General features: G+C 37.1%; 1 protein-coding gene across 11 annotated transcripts in view; it reads left to right on the forward strand.

The window, feature by feature from the left end:
* LOC115601377 (transcription initiation factor TFIID subunit 4-like) overlaps positions 1–13,408 on the forward strand; it is a 144,969-nt gene that overhangs the window by 46,521 nt on the left and 85,040 nt on the right. Inside the window, exons 11-12 of one of the 11 annotated variants that reach the window (XR_003989323.1) lie at positions 1,922–2,021; positions 2,686–2,802. The exons of 8 other annotated variants lie outside the window; for them this stretch is intronic. Coding sequence is in view for 2 of the 3 variants with exons in the window: in XM_030471303.1 (XP_030327163.1) it covers positions 7,973–8,097 (125 nt within the window). In the remaining variant the exon portion in view is untranslated. Of the gene's footprint in view, positions 1–1,921; positions 2,022–2,685; positions 2,803–7,972; positions 8,111–10,004; positions 10,148–13,408 lie in introns of those variants that run through there. 2 more of the 11 variants (XM_030471303.1, XM_030471304.1) reach the window with 2 other exon arrangements.

Below are 13,408 nucleotides of genomic sequence, written 5' to 3' on the forward strand. Positions count from 1 at the left end.
TCTTTTGAGTGGGATTTGGTGGTCTCTAGAACACCCAGTAGTGTTTCCAAAAAGCTTGCTTTATGTTTTGTGGTCAACCAAGCATGATATCCTCACAAGCTCAGAATCTGCAGCAGTTTATTAATTCCCACAGCTTTTGTTTTAATTCTAACTGATTTTTTTCTACAACCAGATGATGTCATTTTGCTTTTATTGGCTATCCCTAAAATGTCACAACTTGTGGAGAATCTTAACCATAACTTAACTGTCTTAATGCAATAATAATGAAACTTAAGATAGGCATACTGTATTCTTTGACCTAGATTGTTTCTTTCTCTCTCTTCACTTTCAGTGTTCTTCACCCTATTTTTCCACTTCATTTTTTTATTGTTACAGAGCACTGGCTAAGTAGAATAATTACAAAGGTGAAATTCTAAGAAATGTGGGACTGGTTTGGCCATACTGAGTGCATTTTAACTGTCCATCCTGTATTTTCCAAAGTATTTTTACTTAAATGTGTATGAAAAAAATTTATTGGAGGATCATCAATTATTTTTTTATTTTAAATTCATTTGGAATTATTTTTACACCTGCATTAGGAAATATTTTTTTCTGTTGCATGATTTTATGAAATACTCTATTTATGTCTGTTTTCTAGCCTTGTTATAAATTTCCTTTGAAAAAACACTGTTACATTGACAACACAGCATACATCTGCAGCATTTCCTATCACAAAATTAGTACTGGATTCTCTTGCTTCATCCAAATAGAGTTAGGCTAGAACATGTGTAGTCGTGTAGGCCATTTATTATGAAGCTTGAAAATGTGCTGATGAATCCAAATTCTGCTAGTCTTTCTTGAAACAGCTGCAGAGAAGCTTGGCTTGAAAGAATGAAGCCACTGTCTCTATTAATGTAACAGTTTTAGGGTTAGGCTCAACATAATTTATAGCTTTACCTTTTTGTTGTTTTGTGTGTGATATATTCTTTTAAGTTGGTCTGATGAAATATTGATAATTGCTCTGCTTCGATTCTGTGTTCTGTCACACTTAAATTGCATGTCTGCTGTAAAAATGTATGTTAAAACATAAGGAAATAGCTTATCTATTTTTCTGTATTCTGGAGTGTATTGAATCTACTATGTGGCATCACAGTGGCAGCCCAGTTGTGTGCATGTGCATATATTTTAAATAAATAATTTGGATACTCTAGAGGACATTTTATGTTGCTAAACCATCTAAAAATTGATTGGGATATCATTCATGGAACCAGGCCAGTAGATTTCAGATCCTCTATTTAAAGCATTTGTTACTAGTTTAATAAGAATCATTCTGTCATCCTGTTTCATCTGTTTGTTTGTCAACAGTTGTGCTCATCTTTGAATGAGATGAAACTGTACCGTTGATGATTGCTGTTTCATATACAGAGCAGTTCTAACATAAAAGTACACTTATTTCTCTGGCTGGTTTACTTTAGAGGGTTTTTATAGCTGCTTATATTACATCTGTGGGTTCTGAAATTCTGAGCTATTGTATTGACTATGAATGTAATTTTTTGTTTTCATTGCACTTTTTGTCAATGTGACTTGGTCATTTTCACTGTTGACTTTTAACTTCTTATCTATGAGTGATTTGTCTTCAAACTGACATATTCTTTTAAGATAAGTTTTTCTACCAGCATACTTGTGGACATAACTCTTGATTGTGTTTGGAGATAGTTCTAACATGTACCTGTTCTTAAGCATAGCATTTTGAAGTTGTGCACTGTCCTAATGACCCTAATGCCCATGGCACGGGGGTTGGAACTAGATGATCTTACGGTCCTTTCTATGAATCTGTGATTCTATCTTAGTATCAGCAGCAGTATTGCCAAATAAACATAAAACATAACCAGTACGTATTTCTCCAGAATGTTAAACTGTGGTGTTATTCTTTCTTTAATAGGTCCATGATCAGACTTCCTGTTTTACAAGATGTCCCAACATGTGTTGGAATGATAACTTCAGTACCACCTGAGAGCTTGGAGTCTGCCTTTCTGTGAAAGGTAGGGCAGCTTCTGTTCAATATTTTTTGTGTGTTTCTAAGGTTTTCTTTTTATTAATCTTACTGGTTCTGCAACACTACAAAATCAGAGTTACGCTTTTAGCAGTATCACATTTAAGTGCCAGAACTGGTGTTACTTCATCAAGCAGTAATTTCTCACAATAAATGTAGATCTGTTCAAAATATGATTATTTATGAAGAAAATGAAGCTGTTTCAGGCATCATTTTCAAAGGTTTTACTCCAGTTGAACTGAGAGCGTGAACATAATACTTGCTCCCAGAAATATTTGGAGAGTTCTGATTTTGTTTTCACCATAATACTTTGCTTCTGTTTCATGAATGTAGTGGAAGAGCCTTCTTTAAAAGGTCTTGCTATTTTTGGAAGGCAGTTCTGGCCTTCAGGGCCTACCAAAATACATTGCCCAGCCTCAGAATAAGTTTGTATCTGGGAATTGAATGGCTCAAAGTTCTTGGTCTCTGCAAAGGAGAGTAAAATTAAGATCATCATTCTGTGGAGATGCATTCTCTATCAGGTTCATTTATAAAGTCCATCTCAGAAAGAGATTTCTGGTAATACATATTCGATGTAAAATAAGAACAATAAAAAGAAAACCTTAGAGAACCATTCAATATTGTAATAAAGCTGACTTACATTATCCCTGTAGGCAAACTCCATGCTCTAGAGGTGGTACTAATGTCCCTAACTCTCAACACATGTTGGAACATCTTTGTGGAGGAGGAAGTCATTGATCAGTGAGCAGCATCTTCAAGGATCATTTAAGGGGGAAAAAGTAAAAGGTAATATATTCTAAAGTGTGTTGAAATGATTGTTTGTTACGTTTATTTGGCAATCCTGCTGCTCATACTAAGGTCATAATGTTTTAATTTCTTACATTTATTAAAACTATTGAAAAACCTCATAAACTTCACTTCAGTCTTTCTTTCCCATGAGTTTGAATTGAATATGTTAGCCTCCTTCATGTTGCTGAATCTACTGCATATAAAGTCCAGTTTTTACTATAACTCATTGCCAATTTGACTTTTTTTTTCCAGTGGTTATAACATGGAGATGGTTTGTGTGTGATTTAACCAGTTTTGCAGTGTCCAGTGTTAAATAAGCCACAGACAAATGTTGTAAAGTGTTAAACTGGTACAAATACATTCCATTGGTAATGAAAGGGTATTTGTTTTCAAGAAGTAGCTGCAACACTGGATGTTGTGCCAGATGAGATACCACCATCTATTCTTGTACAATAATTTAGATGTGCAACTTCAATGTCAACTATTGTAAACTACAGCTATTTTGACAAAATCAAATGACCATGTCTGATCTGAATAAACTTTGTAGTGGAGGATGATCTGGTGGTGCACGGATTTGGTGTTAATGGATGTGGCACAATTTCCTGATCTTGACAACTTTTCTTCTAATCACGGACATACAGAGGTGAAGGTGCTGATGTTTTGAAATTCAGCATAAGGTCTTTGGTCTACCCTTCTGGTTCCCGTTATCATTTCCTTTCTGGCTGACAATGCCCATCCCACCTCCTTCAGATGACCCGCATGTTGAGCTAGTTTGCCTGGCACCAGGCTTGTAGTAGACAACATGTCATCAACAGGACTTTTGTAGTGACAGAGAGATGGTTTCTCCAGGAAAAAATAAAAGTCTGCATTGTTTGCAGAAGTTGCTTTAAAAGAACAGCAACATACAGGCAGATTCATATACTTGGTATATTTTTTAATCCTTGTGTGGATGTGATTGAGAGTGTGTTCTGTTACTGTGAGGACTATGCTGCAGGATGCTGACATCTGTGCCTCCACATGTGTTTGTCATCTCTGACAGTCTTATAACAGTTCTTTGTCTCACCTGACATTCTGTCATAATCATATGCTTCATATTTTAGCCTGAGGTCCTGAGGTTTAGTATCTTCTGATCTTGGGCTTAGCCCAAGAAGCACATTCTTCTAGCCTACATGAAAATAGGTAGGAGCTAAATCCCCAGCCAACAACTTCTCTGCTGTTTTCATAAGGACTCTAACTGGTGTTGCTGCCATATTAGTTCTTTCTCATCTGGTCCCTCTAACAATCTCTTTTGATTTGACTCTCTAGTGAGTAGCCAAAGACAAAAGTGCACTGAGGCATGTGCTATTATTCATAAAAATAGAGAACATATTTTCCAGTTCTCTACAGTAACTGTGTTTATTCTTGAATGTCTTTGGAGATGCTTATTATAGAATCATAGAATCATAGAATAGTAAGGGTTGGAAAGGACCTTAAGATCATCTAGTTCCAACCCCCCTGCCATGGGCAGGGACACCTTGCCCTAAACCACGTGGTCCAAGGCTCTGTCCAGCCTGGCCTTGAACACCGCCAGGGATGGAGCATCCACAACCTCCCTGGGAAACCCATTCCAGTGCTGCACCACCCTCACCGTGAAGAACTTCTTCCTTAAATCTAATCTAAACTTCCCCTGTTTAAGTTGAACCCATTACCCCTTGTCCTACCACTACAGTCCCTAAGGAAGACTCCTTCCCCAGCATCCTTACAGACCCCCTTCAGATACTGGAAGGCTGCTATGAGATCTCCACGCAGCCTTCTCTTCTCCAGGCTGAACAGCCCCAGTAAGGTCTAATTAGCTACAGTAAGGTCTAATTGCAACAAGCAGAGACACAGAAGTAAGAAATTCCAGAATTTAGGGATCTGCCAGAATTGTTACTGTAGTCACATCACAAATTGCATATACGTAATGCAAACTTTACCATATGAATAATTTGATACAAACCTCACAAAAAACTGAATGGAAAACAGAAAGGAATACATATTAAAGCATTAACATCCCATGGAATAATACATTCAGGTATAAATTGGCCAGACACAATTACAGTTTCAGTTTCTCAGTGAAGAGCCATGAGTTTAAGATCCTTCTCCCACGCAACAGAAATAGCCAAGATTCTATGTTAATGAAGAAACAAAACCCATAGAATACAAAACTTAATTCCACAGAATTAACAATGTTAAACGAAGAACGATGTTATTCATATGTTATCAAAAACAGACACATACACCCACCAAATATTTATAAGTCTGGCTGTCTCTGAAAGAGATTTATGTAAAAAGCAGTGGCCCAATTCCAGACTTAAACATTTTTTAGGAAGGGAAAAGCCTTATTTACCATTTAGTCTGTAGTAATAAGAAGATCTCTTCCTTTATGTTGTATTATATTTTTGTTTGGGGAAAACTAAGATTTAAAAAAAAAATCCTATTACTGTAATTTGTATATTCTTGTTTGGCTTGTGAACTGACATAGGTGCAGGTCTAAACATCTCTCCTCTGTCTTTTACATTTTGCATTTTGCATTTTACATTTTACATTTTCCTCACACTGTTCAGGTGGTGCAGCACAGGTTACTGGGCTTATAGGGTAGGTATCTGGATGTATTTCCCAGAGATTCTTTGACATTCAGTTGCTCCTTTTTAATAACTTCATCATCTTCCCTTTTTTTTAGGATATACACATGCAATTGCACAAAAGTAGTCTCAAAGAGGAACTGTTAAAGGAGAAGGAATTGAACATCAAAATTAAGGATGTTAGTGCATAGAGATTTTTAATTTGAAGAAATGAGGTAACACACAGTTTAGTTACAGAAAAAGGTAGGGAAAAGATCAATAGTAGTAGCTTCTATTCCTTCAGAGTTTATATTTTTTCTGTCCTCTCTGATAAGCTGTAAGGCTTCCTTGCTGTCTGAATATCAAGTATCCTCTTCTCCTAGATGCGCTGCTTATATCTTCATGCTTCCATGATTTGTGGCAACTCCTTCCATTTTCCAGGCTTCCACATACCTGTGCATGATGTTGTTTGGTGACTAGCTTGGTTCTGTTAGAGACAAACCACTAAAGATAATAAAAAGACTCTTTAGGGATGGTTAATAGCTACTTTTCAGCTGTTTAATTATCTAGCTTAGAGACAGAATTTTGGAAACTGGATTGTCTGGTTACATATATTTTAAGTCAGACCTCTTCTCAAATTAGTTTGTTCTTTTTGCCAAAAAGTATGAATTACGTGTGGGTTTCCAAGATTTACCCACCGGCTTGAGAATTCTTAGAGAAGTGAAGGCTTTTTTTTTTTTTTTTCTTTTTCATTCTTGCATGCCTTTCATCAAAAAAAAAAAAAAAAGCCATTAATTGTATGAGCAGGGTTAGGTAGGATTCTTGAGAAATTCTTTTTCTACTTGATGAATTTTTTTGTCCTGCCTCAAGTCCTACCAACTTGCATAAGAGCTCTGAATCAGCACAGAAAATAAGCTCAGACATTTTGGCCTGGGTTGTACGTAGATTTTGCATGGATCTAACTATTTCTCTGGCTCTCTTGTGTTAAAATAATTACCCAGGTATGTATGACCCCCTAGAATGGAGCCATTTTTTCTGGTTTCCCCTGTGCAAGAATTAGGGAGATGAAATTAGATTAGAAGATAAAAGTTCAAAAAAAGGGTGGGTTGGTTGCTTTGTTTTTTGCCAGGTAGTGGAGTTGTGAGACTCTGTTTTGGGATGTTGCAGGTTCAAAAAATAACTTGAAAAAACGATAGGAGGAAAATTCCATCCTAACCTAATAGAGAGAGAGGTAAGTTCCTCTAATTTAGGATGGTCTTAGGCAGTGTATTGTGGCATAGTTATCACTGCATGCTTTTTTTCTAATAGTCTTCCAGTAGCATTTCCCCCTTCTGCTGTTAGAGAATGGATGACAAACTACTATCAAGTATAGATTTTCTCAACTTTTTAAACAATTCTGTAATTCATAACTATTTATTATAGTTGTAGTTAGTACTAAGTTAAATCCACTATAGTAAAGGAAACAAGCTTTAGGAGTGATTTTGTACCAGTGCATTCAGACTACAGAGTTTGAGTCTTGGTTAAATCTTACTTCACTAAAATAATTTGGTTAGCATTTTCTTTGGAGGGAGCAGGAAAAGAGAGTATTAAAATTTATGTTACATTTATTCAGAATTTTTATTCCTTTAAGTTACAATCTAATTGTATGGCTGATTATCTTTTTTCTGCTCTGTCTTGCACTGAAAATCGTTATGTATTTTGAGGATTTTAACCTGTAAGTCGGGGATTTCTTAATTGATTTTTAAGAAGTAGCTGATGTTTCACCAGTTTCTCAATTTCACAAAATGTTTCCTGGGGAATCGTCTCAAGGTAGGTAGTTCTGAAGAAGCATAGAACAAATATTACACCCAGCAAGTGTTGAGTTCTCAAGAAGACTGTCCACTTTTATCCAGAAGCTGGCTCATGAGATAGTTTTTATCCTGTGAGAGGAGGAATCATAGAATGGTTTGGGTTGGAAAGGACCTTAACATCATCTAGTTCCAACCCTCTTGCCATGGGCAGGGACACCTCACACTAGACCATGCCACCCAAGGCTTTGTCCAACCTGGCCTTGAGCATTTGCCACTTCTTTGAGCAACCTGTTCCAGTGCCTCACCACCCTCACAGTTCAGTGTTCTTTTACAAACAAGCTTACTGAAGTAATTCATGTTGGGTCTTCTGTTACTTTGTAAATAACAATTACATGGTGATAAGTCATTCTCTTTTAACGAAGTTAGTTTATTACATATGAAGGTGATCTGGTAGTGTTGAACAGTTTTACAAAAACTTTCCCATCCCCCTGTTCGGGGCTGGTTTGGAACTGTGGAATGTGTCTTGGCCTTCTGCCCCTCACGGAGGGGTGCTAGTTTGTACCCGCCAGAGGGAATTATTTACCACATCTCAAATCACTTGGCACTGATTCTCTCTAGTTTGGCAGGAAATAATCCCTAGCCTGTGGCTTCCTTAAACACACTCCAGGTTATAGGTTCCTCAGAGGCGCCTGCTCAAATGAGTTTGTTTGGATTGGCTGTTTTTGTGAAGATAGCAACTAAAGTTTTATGGTTTCTCCTTTCTTCGTTCTGTCTTCCAGCACCAGACAGGCTTAACAGTACAGCAAGTCAACATTTATTAAATTATTTATACATTCAGCTAGTAAGACTTGAAGTGAAGCTTTTAGTTAAAGGACTGAAAACAGAAACATCCCCCATTCTCTAGCTTAATATTTAAGATGGGGCTTCCCGTTTGATAGCAATATGAATGCAGTATTGATGGATTACTTTGTAGGCTGAGGACACTGCTATACGGGAGATGTACCCTGTTCTTAAGTAGCACCTGATGAGGTTGTGGCAAGCTCAATAATTACCATTTGTGGCTCCTCAGGATCTCAAGGGCTCTTAGTACTAGAGTTGTTTGGCCTTTGTGTTTCATCAGCTTGACAGTTAAGTGCTGTTGCTCAGTTGAGAACTATTAATGTAATAGTGTTAGGCAAAGCACCTATTGCTTATATTGGTTTCATGACCTGCTTTCTATAGAGACCACATGTGATGTGTCTTAGGACATAGAAATACCTAGTTTCTAACTAGAAATAGAAATTTCTAGTTTTAGAAGGTGTACTGCTCCCTCTTGTCCCCCATATTTTTTCAGCTGTTAGTCTCCAGAAGTTCCTGTGTAGTGTAAGTCTTAAACAGTAACTACTTAGCTGATCACGTTGTATATAATTATATGTAATTTTAGAGATTAAGATGTTTCAAATATCTCACTGCTGGCAACTACAGCAGAACTGTAAAACCTTTAGTTTCCCTTATGCTATGAGGCGTGTAAAACTCTGCTGGTTCTGTTGGGATTGAAAGAGGAACAGGGCTCGAGACTAAAGTTGTAGATGCAATCCAAGACACAGCCTAGTGTGCTGTGAGAATGAGATAGGTAGATATGGCTAGATGCATCTTTGTTGCATTATTCTACATCTGATGTCACTGAGGTTAAATAAAAGTTTAAACAAATCATGTCCCAGATTCAAGGGAGATGAACTTTTGTGATTTGTTTCTATTAGGCAGTATGCAAGCCAGCTGTAAAAGCAGCAGAAGTCCAGACCTACGAAGTCTGGTTCCAGTTGCATCTTGGGCCAATATTTCATGCACAGAACTATTGCATGAAATAAGTTCTTTAAGAAATTGCTCCTGGTTTTAAGATGATAGCAGAGAGTGCTTTCTGCATTTCTGGTGATTAGGGCAAATAGAGACTAATTATGCATTCTCCCGATGTTTCTGTTGAAGGACAAGACAAATTCAAGCCCTAAATACATGCTGTTTAACTGTTTAAAACCAGTTCTTCAGGGTTTTTCTGTTTTAAATGTAAACGTAAAGACATCTTATATACAGGCACTCAATAATTTATCACATCAATAATCAGAGTCAGACTTGATGTTTTACAAATAATTTTTTTATCTTTGATCTCAATCCTGTCAGTCCTCTTAAAGTATAAATTATTAAAGTAACTTTTTGATTCTTTGAAAGCCTATCTGCAAAGATAGTATTTTTCTTCTGCTTCTCAAATAGGGCAGTACTCTTCTTACGATTTGTTTCAGTTTGTTTGATCAATAAAATATAATTAAACTTTTAAAGTGCAGCAAAGCCAGTACCTTTCAGATAGCTAAGCAGATGATAGGACTCTTCAGAATTTTCACTTCTTGGGACCTGAAAGTTTTCAATGACAAGGTTTAGGTGCTTTTATGTTTGTAAAAAACAATCTTGTGCTAGTGACACATATGCCAATATCAGAATAATATTGCTGAGTGTTTTTTCCCCTCAAGGTTTTTGGAACTTACATGCAAGTTCTAACTTTATAGAAACTCTGTTGCAATATCTCAAACTTTTAAATAGACTATAGTTTATTTGTAACAAAAATATTCCAAAACTTACACTTCCTTTGCATGTTGTCTTGTATACTGTAGATCTTTATTAAACGCTGATTGAACCGTGGTTTGCTGTTAAAGCTTCCAAACACGTAATTAAGAATTAATATGGAGGTAGGCTTTATTGTGTTGTTCTGTAAGTGCTTGGCAGATTAGAAATTTGCTTAGTTTGGGCATATTGATTTGTTATCCCTTATGTTTCTCATTATAGGATAGTGTGACTCAACTGACTGCTTTAGTAGCATTTGATGCCTCTGACGATGTGTTGAAACTGAGTCATGCCACAAAGAATTGAGATGTTCATGCAATCAGTCATCAATTCTTGATGGTCTTGTACAGCTCTGGTGTAGGAGACATCTGTTGAGAACACTTGAATAAAGAATGTGACCTTAGTTATGTCTTTAAAAATAGAAAACCTCAAATTCAAGTGGAGAGAGTGGTTAAAATTATAGCTTGGAGCATTGCTTTGCTCTAGCTCCATTTTTGTTGTTATCCTTGATGGTGTTTTTATCATAGCTCTAGGAAAAGCTCAGAATTGCATTGCTAAAGTAATTTTAAAAACGCGAAGCGTATACTTGTTGCCAAAAATGTCTAAATTTAACAAATGTATTATTTAAAAGCAAGCAACTTTTTTCAAATTACACATATCTTGATGTTTTACTTTCAAGTGTATGGCTCCTTCTGTTTTAAGTGAAGAATTTTGGTCATGAAACTACAAGTTAAGAGGGCCACATTATCAAACTTAAAGTACATTAAGAAGGTCACTTAACAGTCAGAAACAAGTTCAACTTTTTATTAACAAAAGACAGGTTATAGCAGTTTGTTGATAGAACTAAGGTGGGAGGTTTTTTTTGTTTAATCCTAATTTTGTCTTTGGGTTTTATGTTTCTGTATATCTGTAAGTGCATACATTATGACTTACTATTGGTAAGTCATGGTCAGATAGCGCAATTAAGACTGGAATCCAGAACGCTATGACCTAAATAAAAATACCTGTAGATGAAGCCACTGTCTAGTGACCTGGTTAGAAAGATGAATAATATATTGAGGATATTTGTGTTTTATGACACAATTAAGTATAGATAGTATTATATATGGGTATATACACATTTCTTAAAACTATAATTTATATTTTTTTTATCATCAGTCTAGGGAAACTTGCAAAGGGAAGAGAAGCCTTTCTTCCATCTCTCTTGATGATATTAAAACTGTGAAAAGTAGTTACACAGATTAGAAGAATTATCTCAGGAATTTCCTATTTAGAGATCAGCATTATTTTCCTTTGATGGCAGACAGAATTCCAGTGTGCTTTTTATCAATGATATAAAACTGAAGAGGAAATGCAGCAGAGAAAAAAACCAAAAACAAAACACCAGCCTAAGACTGTAATACAGAAACATATGAAAAGTAGCAGTTTCAGCCCTTTGCATAGATTCAGTTTCTACTTGGCATTTTCTCTGAGTAGCACAAAGCAAAAGATGATGATCTCTGAACAGTGGTATGAGACCTTTTCTTAGGTCAGCGGATCAGTAAAAGGGGCATGAAAATGTAAGTAGGCCAGCCTTTCCAAGTATAGATGAGATTGGTAATTTTCCCATCCTTGCGCCAAATACAGTCCAACTATTGAAGAAGTGTGCCAAATTGTCATGTAGCGTGTACAGCTTTGGAATGCACCCTGCTTCTGACACCTTATGCTAACAGGATTTTAACTAATGTAATTTAGAGCAGGGAAGATGTGATGATGCTTCCACACATGATAAATGTTGTACATGACAAGTTGACTTTTTAAAAAATTATCTTTTTTTTTTTTTTTGGTAGTCTGGTTTCTTGACACTAATTCATTTTTGGGGGGAAAATTTGTTTTGTATTCTTTCTTCCTTAGCCTGTTTTCCAAAGAAAGCTAGCTTTAAGTGATTGAACATTCTATTCATCTGCCTTCTCTATCCCTTCAGGTAACTTTTGAATCCATTGATAAATCAGCAGCTAGATAGCTCCTCCGTGTGTCCCAGTTGAGGGGGAAATCAACCTTTTTCTTTGCTTTTCTGTCTGGTTGGCTGCCAATCAGCACTCTTGTACAGACTAGTCAGGCTATCCTCAGGCTGAGTAGACTGTGCCCAGCTAGCAAGCTGGACAAATATGGACTAGAAGACATGCCAGGGAGTGATCCTAGATGTATGAGGGAACTAAGGGCATTGTGCAGTAAGGAACATGGCAGGAAGTTGGAGCCATGCAGTAGGACAGGGATCACTGAATCTCTGAGGTTGGAAGAGAACTTGAGTGATCATCTAGCCCAACCTTTTGCTCTAAGCTGGGTCAGCGTTAAATGCAGCCAGGGTTGCTTAGGGTGTTGTCTGGCTGAGTCTTAAAAACCTGAGAGGTGAGAGAGTCTACAACTTTTTTGTGCAGTGTGCCAGTACTTGATTATCTTCATAACGAGAAATTCTTTTCTCTATGCAGTCAGAACCTCTGCTGTTTCAGTTTATGATTTTATTTCTTTCAGGCATCCTCAGTAAAGAGTGTGGCTCAATCTTCTCAATGACCTCTCCCTTAAGCCTTCTCTTCTCTAGGCTGAAGAACACTCAGGTCATCCTCATATAGGTCATATGCTCCAACCCCATAACTGTCTTGGTGACTTCTGGGGATTTAAGTGTTTCCGATTCTTGTACCAGGTGACCCAAAACTAATTGCAGTATTCTAAATGTGGGCTGAGTGTAAAAGGAATCATTTCTTCCGTTGATGGAGTGGTTACTGTTGATCTACCATTGTGCTGTTGATACAAATCACTATGCTGTTAGTCTTCATCGTTGCGGGGATGCAGTGCTGAATTGGGGTTAGCCTCCTGACCACCAGACTCTCATGTGCTTTCCATCAGTGCTGCAGCTCTGGTAGGAAGTTCATAGCCCACATCGTGGCAGAGAGTTAATCCATCCCTTTGCATTTGTCCTTGAATTTCATGAAGTTCCTGTTAGCTGCTCATCAGGTCCTTCTGACCGGCACTGCTCAGTGTGGTGCCAGCTGCAGACTTGATGAGAGTGCTTCGTGTCTTCCCCCTCCAGGTCACTGAGACACATATAAAAAAGGAAAAGTCCCAGCACAGGCTCCTGAGGGACTACATTTATAACTGGCCGCCGGGTAGTTTTCTGAACTTTAAAATACTGTGTTGGGGGGTTTCAGGAGTAGAAAGTTACTGGGATATTGCAGAGGCTGATGATGAGGGTATAGGACAAGAATCTTTAGGAACCACGCAACTCAGGGAATAGTCCCTTGGTTGTGGGTGAACTTCTGATGAGCTGAATAAGCGACAAACCGTATAATGATTGAATTTACTTAGAACAAAAGTCTTTAAAATTAGGAAAACCTTTATTGTGGAAAACCCAAGATGGTGATAGTTTTTTATTATGAAAGGATTGTGTGTGTGTTCAGGGAAGTTGGGTAGCTGTAGTTACACTGCCGAAATTCAAAGAATTATTATTTTAACAATTATACATTCATACCCTTACCTGGAATACTCGGCAGAATATTCCATCTCAAACCTCTTTTCTGGATACTAGTTAATTAAATTTCCCTGCTTACTTGCATTTTACCTTTCAGACTAGGGTTTTTTGCTTGATAGCT

Source organism: Strigops habroptila, chromosome Z (genome assembly GCF_004027225.2).
Source record: "Strigops habroptila isolate Jane chromosome Z, bStrHab1.2.pri, whole genome shotgun sequence".
In the NCBI taxonomy this organism is placed as follows: domain Eukaryota; kingdom Metazoa; phylum Chordata; class Aves; order Psittaciformes; family Psittacidae; genus Strigops; species Strigops habroptila.